The following is a 17,582-nucleotide window of genomic DNA, read 5'->3' on the forward strand; positions in this document are numbered from 1 at the left end:
ACCGCATCCCAGGGGCAAAAGGCCTTCGAACCGGGCCAGACTAGGGGGCCTCAGCAGTCGATTGTGTTGAGTTTGTTGATGATGGCAAACAGCGGGCTTATTGACACCCGAAAAGGGAATGGTTCCAGTATCCGCTGGGCGATATCCCAGTGACTCTTCCACCCATCACCACCTCAGAAGGAGCTTAGAAAGCCCATTCTGTCTGACTTTGTCTTCACCATTCTTTATTCAAGTCGATCTTCTCAATAGTCGGGTGATGACTTTGCTCAGGCTGCAGTGGATCTCGACATAAGCGAACCCGGCACCGTCAAGGATGAAGCCATTGATTGAATTACTTGCTCTCCTTCCCCATATGCGTCAAACACGTTTGCTTTTCTCTTCACTTCTCAGCTCCATTGCTGTCTATTCGCATGTTCTCCACCTGCTGAGATCTTCTGAAATGACTGTCTCAACAGAGAGGGTGAGTGGAGGGCTTCCGCAATCTACACTCAGTCTTCGCCCGGGATCTCCTCCTCAATAAGACATACAACTTTTCCTCCCGGCTATCGCTGCCCCCCTGTGTACCTCCTCAGATGCGACTTGTGATCTCCTTCCTTTAACTGAGCGTTGCTAGCTCATTGCTCCCGCCATTCAGACCTCAAGAAACTCGCCGTCGATTCGATCCGCAGAAGAAGCATTTGTGCACGACACCGGCATCTCGATCGGAATCCTTCAGTCAAAGCGTTTGTCTCTAGGAGACAGCTTCTGTCATGGAATCACCTACAACAGGACGTAGCACGCAGGCTGTGGTCCTCCCCGTGCTATCCTCCATTGCAGTTGTTGTCAGTATTCCTCCGATCATCTTACACTGGAAGAACCGTAATTTCCCTGCTACTGCCCTCATTTGCTGGTTTCTTATCAGCAACACCTTTAACATTATCAATGCACTTATCTGGCCCACCGACGATGTCGATTCGTGGTGGGATGGTCAGGGTCTTTGTGATGTCGAGACCAAGGTGATGATAGCGAGCTATGTCGCCGTACCCGGGACTCTGGTGTGTATCTTCCGAAGCTTGGCCTCTGTGCTCGACACCAGACGTGCTATGCTCGTCCCCAGCACCAGCCAACGTTGGCGTAACCGTCTGATGGATATCTCATTCTGTGTGGTCATCCCGGTGATTGCAATGATTACACATATTGTCTACCAAAGGAGCCGATACCTGATCTTCAGTATTTCAGGGTGCGTCAACAACTTTGATCAAAGCTGGGTGAGCCTTGTGCTAGCGTTCATCTGGCCTCCTATTATCTGCCTTCTGGCTGCTTTCTATTGCGGTATGAATAAGGCAGCGTCATCCTTCTCTGCTCATGACTGATGGCCACACAGGGATAACCCTTTATCGCCTTCACAAATATCGAAGCCAGTTTGGGGACATACTCAACTCCGCCAACAGCCATCTGAACAAGTCCAGATTCCTGCGTCTATTTTTCCTTGCGTGCATCATGCTTTGTACTATTCTGCCAATCCAGGCTTACGTTGTCTATCGCAATCTTATGTACAATTTGCCCTGGCATCCATACTCATGGAGCCGCCTCCATGGGCCACACTCACCATGGAGCACCATTCTCAAGATTCCAACGCAAGGTCAAGTCTTCTTTGACCGCTGGATTCCTATTGCTGCGGCATACGTGCTTTTCATCTTTTTCGGATGCTGCAAAGATGCTTTGAGATTGTACCAATCCGCTCTTTGTCCCCTGGGCCTGGGAAAATGCCTTTCTGGTTTGCGTACTTTGTCGCAAGGCACTTCGGCATCCATTACTGAAGGGTTTACAGCGAGCCGTGCGAAATTGCTGTCTTTTAGGAAGCAGTCCTCTGGAACTGGGTAAGGGCTATCATCTGTCATCACCGACACATGATTTATCCTTCCTGCTAATACAGTCCCAGAACAACGACCGACTCTACCACGAGCGGGACGATCACCTCCAGCCACGAGGATATTGAAAAGGGTGCCGCGTCCCGACAAGAGAGTTTCTCTACAACAAGATCGCGCTGGGTCTCATTTCCGTGGTGTCTCTTGAGCCGCACATTTCTTTCAGTCCGGGAAACAGCGACCTCTGGCCCAACATTTTCCGTTCCAGCCACCACAGTTTCCACTAACGCCTGGGCTGGTACGAGCCAGAGCCGTGGTAGTAGTGACTTCACACATGCCCCAGTCGGACCGGATTCTATTCGCGTTAAGCAAGTGATCAGCCAAGAGAGTGAGCTGCAGGTGTGAGCTTCACTCGCTAAGGGCACAAGTCCACCGATTCACAGTCACCAGAAACATAGCATGTGTGGCTTGCGTGGGCTCACCGATGGATCCTTCATATGGGTGCCTTGCGGTGTTCACATATCATTCCGGGAAAGTCATCTTCTTCTGACTGACAACTCGTTCCATTCTTTTTGTCATATTAACTAGAGCAGATACGGCGTAATATATTTCCTTTCTGAGTTTTCTTTAACCCTCCAAATTAGAGCCATACATCAACATACAGGGTAATCCTTTTTTTTTTCCGGTCTCCGTCAATTGCAGGCAACACCAGCAAAACCAGGCAATATCAGACGATGGGGACTCGTAATATCTTTGTCTCTTGCTACCGCAATGGAAGAACACTCGATAGATTAAGAGAAAAAAAAGTCAGCTTAAGAGCGGACGGTCAAAGTAGTGTAATTCAAGGGTATACTGGTACGGCACGGCAACTACAATACATGCAAGTCAAAGGGAGCGGCAGCCAACAGTCGGCTTCACCGACAAAGCGGAGATGTCAGACAAGATTCTTAACCAGGCGCGATCTATCCCCAACAGGAAACAGGAACCAAAAAGCCTATCCCACCGATCATTTCTCTTCTGTCCCCAATTGTCCTCTAAGCCGATTACTGGGAAGAAGCTTCAGAATCAGCAGCGTCGGGGTTGTACGGGCGTTTGAGGACCTCGAGCGTCCCTATCCACGGCATGCATCAGTATGGATCCTTTTCACATGGAGGTGCATGAATAGGGTAGCTGGCTTACGTTGCACAATGCTCAGGGCGGACTGTCTCTTGCCATCTGCGTCTTCGTACGAACGCATGGTGGCATCGCCCTCAAGGTACACAAGGGTTCTGGTAGAGCAAGAAACGATCAACATCAGACTTTAAAGTGCTCTCAGTCTGCAACCATAACCCAAAAATGCGCTGGGTACACAGGTAATACAGATAGAGCTGCAAGCATGATAAGCGGAAATACTCACCCCTTCGGCAGGCCGAGAATGAAATCCCGCTGCGAACCCTCTGGCTGGAAGCTCGAGACGCGGAACCAGCTGGTCTGCCGATTATCCCCTTTGCCATAGGTAGTACCCACCGCATATTTGATGACGTCTTGGCCGGTTGAGGTGGCGTGCAGCTCGGGCTCGGCAGCGAGACGGCCAGTGATGATCATGCGCGCGATTGAGCGCGGCGAGGAGGTGCTGAAAGAGCGTGCGGAGAGAGCTGCACCGGAAGAGGCGCGCAGGAAGGGGCGAAGAGACGAGCTGAAGGCAGACATGTCGCTCTGAATGGATGGAAATATGTTAATTTGAGCTTGAGATAGTAATAAATAAGCAGGGAACGTTGAGGAAGAATGATAACTCGTAGGTGCTAATGATAGTCGATGTGGTCCTCTCCCCGACTCCGCGATGATGCGCGCGGTGGAAGTCACGTGATAACCTGGCACAGATATTGAGGAGTGTTTACCTGTCTATTTGGAGTACTTCTGGTACAATCGCTGCAAAATATCTACTGAGCAAGAACTTGCTTTTTTTTACGCTAATTTATTGGATGTTAATTGATCTCTGGGGTCTATTCGGAGCTACAATTTTTTAGAATCCGAATTTGTCCATTTAATCTACTTCTTGCATGGAGCTACCTATGCATGCGTTCATAGGTGCCCACCAGAATACTCAATTACGAAGACCACGGACAAGCCAAACGGATATCCAACTCGGAAATAGTTCAATGAGCCCATATAGTGATTGTTCCTCGCGCGACTCCACTGTGAGATGTCAAATGCACGACACTGCCAGCGTCTTTGTTCACGAAGGGAACTGCGAAGGAGTACGTGCAACTACGATTGTCCAAGTACAAGCTACTCAAGTAGCTAGACCTTCAGCTTCCGCCCTTTCGGACTCCTTTCTGCATCAGCCGTGCGTCCCACTATTGTTATCCTGCTGCCAACCCTGGATATGTTAATACATGCCGATTTCTCTGCCTTTCCCAGGCATCTAAACCTCAAAAAACTAATTATCGCAATCCCGCTGCTGTGGAAACAACGGATAACTCGGCTAAGCATATTCAAAAGAGTAACTATCTCGGAAATTAAAGACGATTGCAACGAACAGTCAGAAGATAAAGCAGCGGGATGCCCACTTCTCAATAAGGCAGTCCCGGCGCCTAGGAAAGCCGAGAGATCAGACCTGTCATTCCATGCAGCAGATCATCCTACCGCCCTAAACTAATGAAGGCTAACGATGCTAGCCTGATCAGCAGAGATGACGACCATAGCAAGGCCCACTCTGGATGCGAAGGTTATCTAATCGGTTTGGGTCCTCGCTAAAGATGAACCCGATGTAAAACACTCGAGCTTGACTTGCTAGTGGCTCTATGGGTACTGCATCTATCCTCAAATCCGATATGACTGCTCACCATCTCATTTGCTGCGCGAGTCATACTCGCATTGTTGTTGTGAATCGGATTCTGAATACTCCGTACTTATGCTACTCTTGAATGTCGCAGTCCAAATGAACCTGTCATACCGCCTGAAATGTGAAATTAACGCCACAGGTATTGTCACTTGTAGTGATAGCAGGCCATGTTGATATTGAATCCCTTGAACAATTATCCAATGATTGTCGTTATAAATACACCTATAGCCGACCCCTCGATTGCCCAAGGGACAGGGTCAGGGAATTCGAGACTGCTCCCTTGCAGATTACCTTAACCTTCTTTCACAAGTTCAGATCATGCACAGAATCCTGGAATGACTGTCTGCAAGAAGCCCACTACTTGACCGCTGGTAAGGACATGCCTCATAGGGATTACGTGGCTCACTATGGCTCTCTGATCGTTAGTTTTTATCACTTTTGCGAGATACTGATCGTAGATCCCTGCCTAGAAAATACAATTATCATGCATGGCCCCCGATGATGGAATTATTTGCTTTTCCTTAATCCCCATTCAGTGGAACAGCTCGCTTTTTCAATGCGCCCAGTCTGCCGTGCGTCTCTCGTTTGCATGATTCGGTGTACCGACTGGGGAGTCCATCCCTACAAAATATTATTGCCAGCTCTCTGGGCACCTAGGCCATAAGGAAGCTCGTTCCTTTTCACTTTCGGGGCGGTCACGCCGAGAAGCGCGATATGATGTATATCAGTACATATATGTCTGGAGAGACTTAGATCTCTTTTTCGTCTCCCAGCTTGTTCGAAAATTGACAGTCACGTTTACTTCGAAGTAAAAGCGCAGCTTCGGCACCGATTAATGTTGTTCTTGATGGTCATGGTCATTGTCCACGGTGAATTTAGGGGCCAAAGTATGTGAAGAACAATAGAAAAGATCTGTCGACACTATCTCAGAAGTACTCGTCAGCGTCACCAGCCTGTCTCTATCGATCGCGTTTGAGATCATTACAAAGCACCCTCGCAGTCAAGATGAGATTGCTGCCTCTCCTTGCTTTGTTTGTCTGCGTTATATCTAGACTATCTGTTTTTGCAGCATCGATACCGCATGTTGGCCGCGATAAAATTCGGCCAGTTGGTGCTCTAGAAGCTCGAGACGAATCGCCTACTACGACAATATCAGGGAGCCTAGCTCCAAGCGGTTCAGCAACGAGCACAGTAAACCATTCGACAGCCACAGTGAACTCTACAACCACTTCGAATACCACCGCGCCGGTATCAACGACTATCGTGTCACTCAACACATCAACTGTTTCTGAGAGTGGGTGCATCCTCTCTCATTGGAACCTCTAAAAGCTAATTTTGAAAAGATGGGACAGTTACGCCCGCGCCTGGCGCCCTTCCGCTCGAGCCCCAGGTCACCCCAGCGTTTGGGGTTGGCGGCTTTATCCTTATAGCTACGGGAGCCATTCTTGCATTGATTGGAATACGCAATTCATGGTACTCTCAGATTCTCGCCTGTAGAAAGTTCTGTGAGCTAACTTACTGGGCCTAGGGTTCAAGTTTTCTTATCTGCCGCCTTTCTTACAAGCTTAGGAGTCACGGTGAGCCTATCGCTTGATAAACTTGGTAGTACTGTAAACTGACGAATCAGGTCTTAATTGTATATGTCATGAGTCCTCCTGTGCGTGTGGCGGTACAAGGAGCATATCTCGTGGCAATTTTCTTCACAGGAGTGACATTTGGAGCGCTTTCCATTGTGTTCAAAGAATTGGCCGAAGGGCTTGGATGCCTTCTGGGAGGGTTCTGCGTCAGCATGTGGCTTCTTTGCCTGAGGCCGGGAGGACTTCTCACGGACACAAACGCCAAAGCTGGGTTTATCGGTGCGATCTCTGTCGCATTCTACGCCTTATCTTTTAGTCATCACACGCGCCCTTATGGGTTGATAGTGTCAGCTGGCGTCTCGGGAGGTACAGCTGTTGCCCTGGGGATCGACTGCTACAGCAGGGCTGGACTGAAAGAGTTCTGGCTCTATATATGGGGTAAGTGCGGCGTATTCTGTTCTCATTGACAATCTTACTCACTCTTCATGTAGGACTCAACGAAGATGTATTCCCGTTGGGCACCGGAACCTACCCAATCACTCGCAATATCCGGGTAGAGCTTGCGGTCACAGTGATTGTTGCTATCTTAGGTGTTGTGTCGCAGCTCAGACTGTGGAAGGTGATCAGAGAGAAGCGAAGTAAGGAGGAAGCAGCCAAGGAAGAGGAAGAGAAGAGGAAAGAAGAGGCCGAAGCTGAAGTTGCCCGCAGACTCGAGGAGAATAACATGCGGGAAAGACAAGCATGGGAAACTCAATACGCGGATGTGGAAGCAAAGCTCATGCCGGAGCTTGGAGACGGCACTCAATGTGCTGCTGATAAGGAGGATCTTGAGAAAGGTGACGTGGCCGACGTCAACAGCATTTCCGGTTCATCCCAGGTCTCCTATCGCTGCTCTGACTGTAGAAAACAGGATGGTAGTGAGGATTCATTCTCAGATGTGACTCAGGCTACGGGAAATACTGAAGTCGAAAGACATGGAGACACAACTGAGAAGACAACTGATGGCGCATATCCAATGCCATTCAAGGTCTTTGACGGGGCGGCCGCGGCGAGACTTATAGATGATAAGGAATCTGATGTGACTGCCATGGCTGGCTCAGACACCGCGACGGTACGCTCGAAGCGCTTCTCCGGAATGACACTCTGGAAGAGGACGTCTGTACAGAGCAGCCTGAGACCTGCACCATCACAAGAAGCCCTAGCGCATATTGATGACGAGTCGTCGGTATCTGCACAAAGCGCTGTGGATGACAGCACTGATAGAAGCTCGGATTGTCATGGCGTTGAAATTGAATCGCACGAGGATGCGGTCAAGGCTCGCTTGGAGCCTAAAATAGCAGTGCAAGGAACTGTCATTCCGTCTGACAAACGTAACAGCAACGTGGAAGTTGAAAAAGGTGAAGGAATCGACGGTGAAGAGGAATGCCTCGCCAACCAGGAATCAGTCCTTGCGCAAGAAGCAGATGCTCACGGAGAGGAGGAAGGCTTGCGCAATGTGGAAGGAAGAGACACTTCTGCAGACGGCAAGATAGAGAAGCAATTGAAAACAGAGGCTCAGGACGTTGGCCAGAACGAAAGTCATCCATCTGATAACGGGGGAAGTTTGCAAGGACTTGAGTCTCGGCCGGATAGCAAGAAGACAGAGGACGAGCAGTCGACGACGCAAGCGGATGGAGTATGTCCACCATTGCCTTCTCGAGCCGATGCAGAGGCCGAGGAGGTCTCTGAGAGAAGACAACGACAGTCTTTGGAGACATCTAAATATTCACAGGCAAACGGCACAGTCGAGACTGCAGACTGCAATAACACAAATTCGACCGAAGAAAATACGAAAACTAGCCGCCCGGAGGATCAGAATCTTCAAGTTTCAGGAGAACATACTTCATTGAAGACTGTACAAGGCACAGAGAATCGTCAAAGCCAAGTTAGTGCTGAATCTGAGTGCCAGCGACACTCGCCGTCGCATTCAAAACGAAAGAGTAAACGCAAAACGGAAAAGCCCAAACTGGACGCCAAAACAGTGAGACATCTTCCGGAGCGGACATCGAGGGTCGTCCAGACCTATCGCACGAATGAATGGGCCAAGCATCTATGTGATGCAGAAATTCCCGAGCCAGAACCTATCGAGCCTATGCCAAAGGACGCAGCAGAAAGCCCTATAGAGGCTGAAGAAGCTCCTGCTCCTGTCAATGTCGAGGAGCTGTTGCAAACACCTCTCACTGCGCAACCACCAATTGCTGCCAATTTGCGTGCCAGCACCGGAAAAGAACTGCAGAGCGCAAATGACAGTCAACAAATTTGTAACGACTACAGGCTGCGCACAACATCGGCTATCAGTCCACAGAGAGTTGGAGAAGCTCAACCAGTGGACAGGTCTTCAGGAGTACCTTCCACAATCGTCTTATCGTCCACCACCCCTCTCCCAAGCCCGGTGTCCTACGGCACCGGCCGTCATGCTTTCCCAGGCGCATCCAGCCCACCTACCCCGACTGAACAACCTCAAGGGGACCCTGAGCTCCCCAAACCGAGGTGGAAAGGGCCGCCACCCCTGCTTGCAGTACGAGAGGATATGATGCGGAGTCGGGTTTCGTCTACTTGTCTCAGCCTTGATCCGTGGGCGTCGCGGAACAGCCCTAGGCAGTCTGTTTCAATGGATAGTTCGGCCCAGAGTTCCCCGACGACTTCATTTCCGGAATCAGGGGATGACGTCCCCCTCTCTCGTCGCCGTGCAATGCTACATCAACAGAAAGTCCAGAGCCCGCATATAAGCAGGCCAGCCTCTGCCCCGAAATGGAGTCAATCGTGCGTATCTCGGCCTGGAAATGCTCAAGCGGTCATGGCCGCGTGGAGAGAATCTATTCGGGAAAACTTGAAGGACAAACGCAATCCCTTGGCGAAACAGAATCTACCAATCGGTGGGGCAGGCTTTGGCCCTCACACTTTGTTTCCTTTTGGAGCACCGGGGCGGAATGCCTCCTCCCTGCAAGTCAATCTCGACAGGGCAATAGCCGACGGGATGCAGCGTGGGGATATGAGTGGCTTGCATCGGGAAGCCATGCGACGCATGCAAGCCAGAGCGAACCAAAGCATGAATGGGCGGTAACACTGCACTTTTACACAGATAGACCGATAGAGATGATCCCGGATACTCCGGGGTAAAGTTACGCCCTAGGGTACTCCGTACAGACGCGCAGCCCAGACCTGATGTTTCAGCTTTACACATGTTTTACGGGAACAAGCTTGATGTCTGTGATAAATAGATAATATTTAGTTTCAAGACAGTGGTCCTTACTACCTATGTTCCTTAGAAAGCGTCTCGTTAGATCACTTCCACGAATCAAACTGGGAGATAAGTTACGCAAGAAAGACCCCGTTCTTTGGATGACCTAGTGCATCCTGGACGATCCGGACGCCTCACTATCAAAAGTTTCGATCCGCTGGGCCGTTTTTTCAATCGACCTGTACTAGTCCTTAGGTACGTATTAGATAGCTAGGCAAGGAATGTCGATCTGGCCGAGCGATCCGGCAGACAAATATAGCAGCAAATCCAGGGGCTTAGGGCAGGGGACAGTCCGTGATGGTGATAAATAAACAGTTAAATCAGTCTACTCCGTACTGTAGCTGTGTTTTCCCTCCTCAGGTTCTACTCCGTGGGGTAGACTAGATAGAGGCAAACATGACTGCTGTATGAAAAACTGCAGGACTGTGACAAGTGGCTCCTATTCCAATGTGAGACGTTTGACAGGTGAGAACCGCATGACACAACGCAGGTAATGAGACAGCCACCCACGTCCCTATATTCATCCAAAGGATTCATAACCAATAATACGGGGCCGTAAGCGTCGATTACCTGAAGTACAAAGTACATACATAGCGTCATACCCTTGAAGCTTTTTTATACAGGAGAGACTAAGTTTTCTTGGAGATGGGGGAAAAGAAAAAACTGGTGACACTTAGGGCCTTACTTGGGCTATTGGATCGTCTTGGTCATTATTGACTATCCACCTCTGCTCTTAAATTTTCGACCTATATCAATTGTCACGTCTTCGCTTGTTCTCTTCTTTATATTTCTTTTCCCTTCCCTTTTCTCCCCCTAACTGTGCAGCCTTGCTGGGAGAACCACCACTTCTATTGGGACAGAGACCTGTTTGAATTACAAACCATTGAGAATTACGGGTACATAGAGCCATTCGAATCAAGTCGAAACAGATCATACCAATCCATCTCTTTTCACACACTCTCGCACTTTGAGCACCATTATCCTGAGCACCAATTCAACCATCATCAGGCATCGACGTCGAGGGACCAACCGCGTCGATGTCATTGTGCTCTGCTCGGGCCTTCCATGTCCCCTGCCTCGCCCCTTTCTGAGTCTTTTCCGCCAATCACAGCCTCGCCTGCTGCACACCACCGCCTGCCCTTTTTCTCTTCTCCTCCACCATCATCATCCCTATTATTACTACTGCTCCTACTAGCGATTGTAGTGGTAATATCCAGGCCTCCCCCTAAGCCATTGCGACGACCATTTCGTCCGCCCCTCTATCCCTGTCGTCCAGTGGCTCAGTCCTTGTTCCCAAAACGGCGTCTTCAACGGCCTGGGAACACTCGCACATACTATCATCGCCCGAGGCTGAAGAGAACTCCACTACTCGCCTCCACCGCCATCACACGCACCGTTCTCTCGAGCGCGATCGTCGTGCCTCATCACACTCATCACAGTCTACCGAATATCCCACTCGAAACAGCCTGAAAAAGCCCTGCCTCCGGCAAAAACAACTCCAAAAACGGACCCATTCATTGCTCACCACTACCATACTCCGACCCCCCGCTGTCCGACTCGCTAACCCAGTCAATTACGTACCCCGAATTACTCCAGTCACCGTTCCGCATCCGCTGCAGATCTCCGACGAGCACCTGCCTCTGGAAGCGCACCGAGACGCGTATCCGCTTCTGACCATCCCTGAACGACGCCGCAGTCGGTTGTCACAAACTCCAACTAGCTTAGTAGTAGAGCGCAGTCAAGGCGAGGCCGAGAGTGGACGCTCCAGCATCGCAGTGCCTCGAGGGCAGAGGCGCAGTGGCACATTCGATCGCCATTCCGCTCTGCAGGAGATGTCCGAACAGGCGGGACACAGCAATAATGGTTCTCAAGAGGAAAAAGACCTTAGGTCGCCCGAACGGGCCCATCTAGCCCAGGATACACTCGCTGATCGACAGGGTTCGCTGGGGCCGTTGCATGGGGATCGTCCGCGCCATATACCGTCACAGATTTCCCTGCGTTCACAGTCGCAAATCGCCTCCATTCCATCAAACACAGGTGCTCCACCGACAGGCGGAGAGGCTGAAGTCGCGGAGGAGTTGGCCTGGGGCCCTGCGCATCCTTGCTACCCTCATGTCAATCCACATGTTCCCATCGGGTCGCAAGAGTACCTCACAACTCGAATTATTCGAATACGACGCGATTGGATGGTGAAGGGGGATCTGGCGCCGACGTTCTCGAACCTCTATCCCGAGATTCTGGACCCGTTACTTCCAGAACAGGAGTTTCGGCGGGTGATTGCGACGGTGAACGAGGAACTGATCAAGGCGTTTGACCCGTTCAGTTTCCGCAATTTGGTTGATGGCGCGCTGGGTCTGGTCACAGGTTGGTTGTGGGAAGATATCGGTGCCCCTGGTATCAAGAGCCATCTGCGACGGGTGGAGGATTGGCTTGACAAGTGGAATCGTGAGGTCGGCGCGAAGGATGGGGTACATATATGGAGCCTGCGACGGACGGCATACATGTCTTTGGACATCCAGATCCCCGATCCCAAGGTTGGCATCATCCCCAGCGAGGGCGTGTCACTGCCGGGGACGAGACCAAACAGTGGCGTTGGGCTTGGATTCTAAGCTGCAACGAGTCAGGCGTACTGTCATCTGGGACTTTGCCTTCTTTCTCTTTCCTCTTACTTTAATACCTTTATACCCCTTTTAATTCTTGTATACCCCCTGAACGGCCGTTGTGCGTGATATCTAGCGGGTTTTAAGGCGAATACTGGGCTTTTTACTTGTTGGATCTTGTCATCTTCATGATATCCACATCCGCAATTTCACACTTGTTTCTCTAGAGATTGAAATCTGTTGCAGAGGCCATGCCGATCTGTTCATATGCATGTCCGTCATTGTGTCCAGGCTATCTGCTCTGCCTGTGACTTTTATGTACTTAGGGTATTGCGACATAAGCTGCTAGAATTATGCAGCAACCATCAACTGAGCATCACACTTCATGTAAATATTTACTAATAACATTGTGAGACTTGGCAGTGATTTTGTGAATGATCGACTTGATTGATAGTATTTGCTTAGTAGAAATGTTCTGGACTAAACTGACCGACTTCCCCACCTTCGGCCCCAATTTATCCTGAGAGCTTCTCCGGCAGGATCCCCAATTTAATCCCTCCCTTCTGCCAGGGCACCCATTCCGACGCCCTCCTTCCCCCCTTCCAGTGACCCCATATTCAAAATGCTCTCCGGCATTCTCGTCTTCAACCAAAAAGGCGAGAACCTCATCTTCCGCGCCTTTCGCAATGACTGCCGTCCGCGCCTGGCCGACATCTTCCGCATCCAAGTCATTTCCAACCCCCAAGTGCGCTCGCCCATTCTGACGCTGGGATCGACAACGTTCAGCCATGTCAAGCACGAGAATATCTACCTGGTGGCGGTGACCAAGAGCAATGCCAATGCGGCATTGGTGTTTGAGTTTTTATACCGGTTGGTGTTGCTGGGGAAGAGCTACTTTGGGAAATTTGATGAGGAGGCCGTCAAGAATAACTTTGTTTTGATTTATGAGTTGTTGGATGGTGAGTATTTCCTCAAACAGATGGACAGAGTGGAGGATAACCGTTTTCCAGAAATCCTCGACTTTGGCTATCCCCAAAACACCGACCCGGACACGCTCAAGATGTACATCACAACGGAGGGCGTCAAGTCCGCCATCGTCAACAACCCGACCGACTCGAGCCGGATCACAATGCAAGCGACCGGCGCGCTCTCCTGGCGCCGCGCAGACGTCAAGTACCGCAAGAACGAAGCCTTCGTGGACGTAATTGAGGACGTGAACCTGCTCATGTCCGCGACAGGCACCGTGCTCCGCGCCGACGTCACCGGCCAGATCGTCATGCGCGCCTACCTCTCCGGCACCCCGGAGTGCAAGTTCGGGCTGAACGACCGCCTCCTCCTCGACGGCGACAGCAGCGGCGGCGCAGGCCCGTCCTCGTCCTCGCGTGGCCACTCCGGCGGCAAAGCGACGCGCGCGGCCGCCGGCTCCGTCACCCTGGAAGACTGCCAGTTCCACCAGTGCGTGAAACTGGGCCGCTTCGACGCGGACCGGATCATCTCGTTTGTGCCGCCGGACGGCGAGTTCGAGCTGATGCGGTACCGCGCCACGGAGAACGTCAACCTCCCCTTCAAGGTGCACCCGATCGTGCGCGAGGTCGGCACCACCAAGGTCGAGTACAGCGTCGCCATCAAGGCGAACTACAGCTCGAAGCTGTTCGCGACGAACGTGGTCGTGCGCATCCCGACGCCCCTGAACACGGCCAAGACCACCGAGCGGACGAGCCAGGGCCGCGCTAAATACGAGCCCGAGCATAACAATATCGTCTGGAAGATTGCGCGGTTCTCCGGCGGCAGCGAGTACGTGCTTACGGCGGAGGCGACGCTGACCAGCATGACGAACCAGAAGGCGTGGAGCCGGCCACCGCTGAGTCTCTCGTTTAGTCTGTTGATGTTCACCAGTAGTGGGTTGCTGGTGCGGTATCTCAAGGTGTTTGAGAAGAGCAACTACAGTAGTGTCAAGTGGGTGCGGTATATGACTCGTGCGGGCAGTTATGAAATCAGGTACATCCCTCCCCTCCCCGGGCTCCCCTGTTTATACGCTACTCTGAAATTGTGACTAACAAACTTGCAGATTCTAGTGCATCATCTGCATTCCCGTCATCTTCGCTACGATCATTGAGCTGGGTGTTTGGCGTTCGGGTCATTTTATCATTAACAGCAGCATTTCCTGTACTATCTAGTTCAAGTCCTACAAATATGATAATAGACTTTCTGTATAAACCCCAGTCATTTACGGAGTATTCCGAGAACAATACATTATACCATGAGGTTGGACAAAGAACGCACCGCATAATGAACAAAGAAAGATCACAAGTTCTGGTTGCAGACGGAATGACATCAGATGATGAGATAGAATGTTCGATAGTATTATACAACGGCACAAATATACAGATAGGATAGATCACAGTTAAAAGCCGGCAAACAATTCGCGACGGCGATTGCAGATAACCAAACACCGAAGAACCGGAAGATATAAATAATACAAACCATGCCGCAAACATAGGTATGGTCGAAAGTAGAGTCGAACGGATGTCGTAAAATTACATAGCACTTGGGATAGAAGAAAGGTATATCCATGAATCAGGTATCAAGTTCAGTCGTGGCAAAAGTCGAAGGCAAGTAAGAGAGTGCAGTTACAGCCAACTCTCATCGATTCGACCGCGGACCATCCGTCGTCCGCGTCGCAATCCCACATCCCCCTCTCCAATGAGCGCCTCCCATCTGCGCCCAATACTATCCTGGTCCTTGCCGAGTTGGCGCGCGCACTCGTCCCAGTCGCGCTTGGAGAGCTTAAATTTTTCCAGGACAACCTCCACAAGTTGCCGGTCATCTTCTGAGGTCCAAGAATCCGGCCCCGTTTCTTCAATGGACGGTAGCGCTGCGTCAGGATCAAACTGCGACTGCGAGGAGGGAGACGGCGAGGGCGGCAGCGGTGCGCGCACCTCGTCGCAAAGCTGTTGTTGTCGTCGCTGCACAGGAGAGGACGGCGACTGTGTGGTTGGTGGTGAATTCAAAGAATAAAAGTCTGACTGCGATAGACCCAGGGGGAGATCGTAGGGGACGTAGCGTCGACGCTTTGGGGTGGAAAATCGAGCGCGTGGAGTGTGGGTTTCCGAGTCCGCGTCGCTGTCGGCTTCGTAGCTGGCGCGCGTGCGCTTGTTTGCGCCGCGAGAGGATTTTGGTGACGGTTTAGGAGAGGAATGTCGAGAGCGTGTTTGTGTCTTTGGCTTTCGCGGCCGTGTGGAGGATGTGGAGGTTGCGGAAGATGCGAGGTGGAACGGACTCTGGAGACGTTCTGGTTTGGCTCGTCGCGAAGACGGTGCGGGAGAGCCACTTAGAAGAGATTGAAGGGCGCGACAGGTTCCTAGTAGCCCGTTGCTCGATGGAAAGAAGTCGTTGTCGGACGGAGGAGGCGTCGAGAAGAGGCGATTGGGTGTGAAGCGCGACCGGGTCGAGGAGCGTCGCATGTCGCAGGGAAGCGCAGAAGGGAGCAACATGGTTGCGAGGTTGGATATCAAATGTATCAAGCGACACGGAATGAAGGATTGTATAGACTGATCTGATAGTGGTGGTGTTGAATGAAAGGAATGGCTTTGTGTTTGCGCGCCGGAGGAATGCGCCAGCGCGAAGTGTTTTGCGCCGGGGGAGGTCCAGTCGGCAGTAGAACGCGATAGGAAAATCAAAATGAGTGGATGATAGATTTCGAAATGAGCGCTGTCGAATGGAATAGTTTGCGAGATATGCGATTGACGTGGTGGTTGAAATAATGATGAAGGATGAAAAGAGTTGCGGGAGTTGAGGTGGAAACAATAATAATGTAGCGATAATTAAATTTTTGGGGGGGAAAAAGGGAACCCGGGTGGATAGTGGGAGGGACAGGAGGGACACTGGCACAGTCGCTGTCACAGAGTGGAGTTCCGCAAGCGGCGATAAGCTAAATAAGCATCAAATATGGAGGGAAATTAGATATCAGATACGCTGCGGATACCCAAAGAACAATTTTAGAATCATGAATAAAGAAGTGTCTGCAGAATCCTCAAGCACTTTCTTTGCAGTTGTTGAAAGCTGGGGCACTCTGAAAGGACAAAGACCCCAAGACCTCTCTGTCCCTTTTCTCTTTGTTCGCTTTCCGCTCCTTGATGTCTGTCTCCTGACGGGATGAAGGCCCCATCTTATTTCCCTCGTTCCGCTTGAATTGATGCTGCCTTGACCAGATTCATGGACTACTTATCCCCCTCTGTCTGATCTGTAGTCCCTGTCTACATCCACTATGATTTTCATTGACTCCAACTGAGACACGAGGGGGAAAGGATGAAAGTTCGACCTTGCATCATAGTCCCCAGCAACAAGCCACATCTTCAATTGAAACGGTCATCCGGTGACACGCCATGAAGTCATTGCTTTCTGGTCTGAGCTGCTCGGAAGGATCGGGTGAGCATTGCATGTGCAGGTGCATGTGCATGTTCGTTGACATTCTATTAGCGTGCCATAAGATTAGATTACGGACCAAGACAGTTATGAAAACACTTTCCAGAGAGTTCTCGAAATCAATGAAATCACCTTGAACAGAAGTTACCAGGGCGAAGAACTGTGTCTCTAAATGCCCTAATTCAGAGTCTCAAGGAACATTGTCCCTCCATTCTTTCCCTCTAGCATAGCATCCTGCGATTCATCCCATCCTCTCCAGCAGCAGTAATAAAGGCCATCCTAAGTCCTGTAGACTTGCTCATTTCTCTCAAGTCTCAACTCATCCATCATCCACATCGGTCCTCTTTCTTCTCCCTATTCTGGTGCACATATACAATTCATCCATGAACCGCGCGGTTTCCTGATCAGGTAATATTACAGACACGACACGAGACGCGTCGAGACGCGTTCAGTTCGCGTTTTCGCGTTGACCAATCAGAACAACATTTGACACCTCAGGCTACAAGCACTTCGAGCGCGATGCCTGGAGATCACGGTCACGATTCCACTTCAAGTTAGTTAATATGAAACAATTGAGCTAATTACGGTGGAGAGCCTAAAACTTCACTACTTGCCGTACGGAGTAGTACCGGAAACTGTCTTCAGTCCCTGCCGACCTGCAAGGGTACTGATTCCGAAAGCCCTCCTATCATCCCATCTTATCGGTGATATCGATAGGGACCACGATAGTATCAAGCCTTCAACTCCACCATCCGGGGTGTCCCACCCATGTCCCTTGCTTCTGCGAGACATCACATTCTTGCTCGTGGAGAAACTCACTTTAGGAGCTTGAGACTGATAACCTTCTGATCAACTATCAAAGTTCCTCGCTGGGTGGCGGAGACTCTCCTTTGTCCCTTCAGCCTTGTGGTTCACCAGACATAGACAGCCAGGTTTTACCTGGTTGAAACCAGGGACACCCTGTCTTTGTTAGTCAACCCTGTATGGGTATCAATGGCCTTGCTTGATCTTACTTGATGGAAGATGTGC

General features: G+C 50.7%; 6 protein-coding genes across 6 annotated transcripts; 4 read left to right on the top strand and 2 right to left on the bottom strand.

The window, feature by feature from the left end:
- Positions 1-749: 749 nt before the first annotated feature.
- On the top strand, positions 750-2,252 carry Asppvi_004575 (pheromone receptor; the record flags this gene model as incomplete). The annotated part of the gene is made up of 3 exons (XM_043300525.1): positions 750-1,311; positions 1,364-1,859; positions 1,922-2,252. 3 exons carry the CDS (start codon positions 750-752, stop codon positions 2,250-2,252), a joined length of 1,389 nt encoding a protein of 462 aa, XP_043156460.1.
- A 638-nt stretch (positions 2,253-2,890) lies between these two features.
- Positions 2,891-3,536, bottom strand: Asppvi_004576 (single-stranded DNA-binding protein; the record flags this gene model as incomplete). Its single annotated transcript, XM_043300526.1, has 3 exons — positions 2,891-2,958; positions 3,027-3,115; positions 3,244-3,536. The coding sequence occupies 3 exons, from the start codon at positions 3,534-3,536 to the stop codon at positions 2,891-2,893; spliced, it is 450 nt and encodes a 149-aa protein (XP_043156461.1).
- A 2,780-nt stretch (positions 3,537-6,316) lies between these two features.
- On the top strand, positions 6,317-9,351 carry Asppvi_004577 (uncharacterized protein; the record flags this gene model as incomplete). The annotated part of the gene is made up of 2 exons (XM_043300527.1): positions 6,317-6,686; positions 6,740-9,351. The coding sequence occupies 2 exons, from the start codon at positions 6,317-6,319 to the stop codon at positions 9,349-9,351; spliced, it is 2,982 nt and encodes a 993-aa protein (XP_043156462.1).
- A 398-nt stretch (positions 9,352-9,749) lies between these two features.
- Asppvi_004578 (ERF4 family protein) lies at positions 9,750-12,137 on the top strand (the record flags this gene model as incomplete). Its single annotated transcript, XM_043300528.1, has 2 exons — positions 9,750-9,828; positions 10,759-12,137. 2 exons carry the CDS (start codon positions 9,750-9,752, stop codon positions 12,135-12,137), a joined length of 1,458 nt encoding a protein of 485 aa, XP_043156463.1.
- A 613-nt stretch (positions 12,138-12,750) lies between these two features.
- Asppvi_004579 (AP-2 complex subunit mu) lies at positions 12,751-14,203 on the top strand (the record flags this gene model as incomplete). The annotated part of the gene is made up of 2 exons (XM_043300529.1): positions 12,751-14,126; positions 14,197-14,203. The coding sequence occupies 2 exons, from the start codon at positions 12,751-12,753 to the stop codon at positions 14,201-14,203; spliced, it is 1,383 nt and encodes a 460-aa protein (XP_043156464.1).
- A 555-nt stretch (positions 14,204-14,758) lies between these two features.
- On the bottom strand, positions 14,759-15,622 carry Asppvi_004580 (uncharacterized protein; the record flags this gene model as incomplete). Its single annotated transcript, XM_043300530.1, has 1 exon — positions 14,759-15,622. The coding sequence occupies one exon, from the start codon at positions 15,620-15,622 to the stop codon at positions 14,759-14,761; it is 864 nt and encodes a 287-aa protein (XP_043156465.1).
- Between the last annotated feature and the right edge of the window lie 1,960 nt (positions 15,623-17,582).

This window comes from Aspergillus pseudoviridinutans, assembly GCF_018340605.1.
Source record: "Aspergillus pseudoviridinutans IFM 55266 DNA, scaffold_3, whole genome shotgun sequence".
Classification (NCBI taxonomy): domain Eukaryota; kingdom Fungi; phylum Ascomycota; class Eurotiomycetes; order Eurotiales; family Aspergillaceae; genus Aspergillus; species Aspergillus pseudoviridinutans.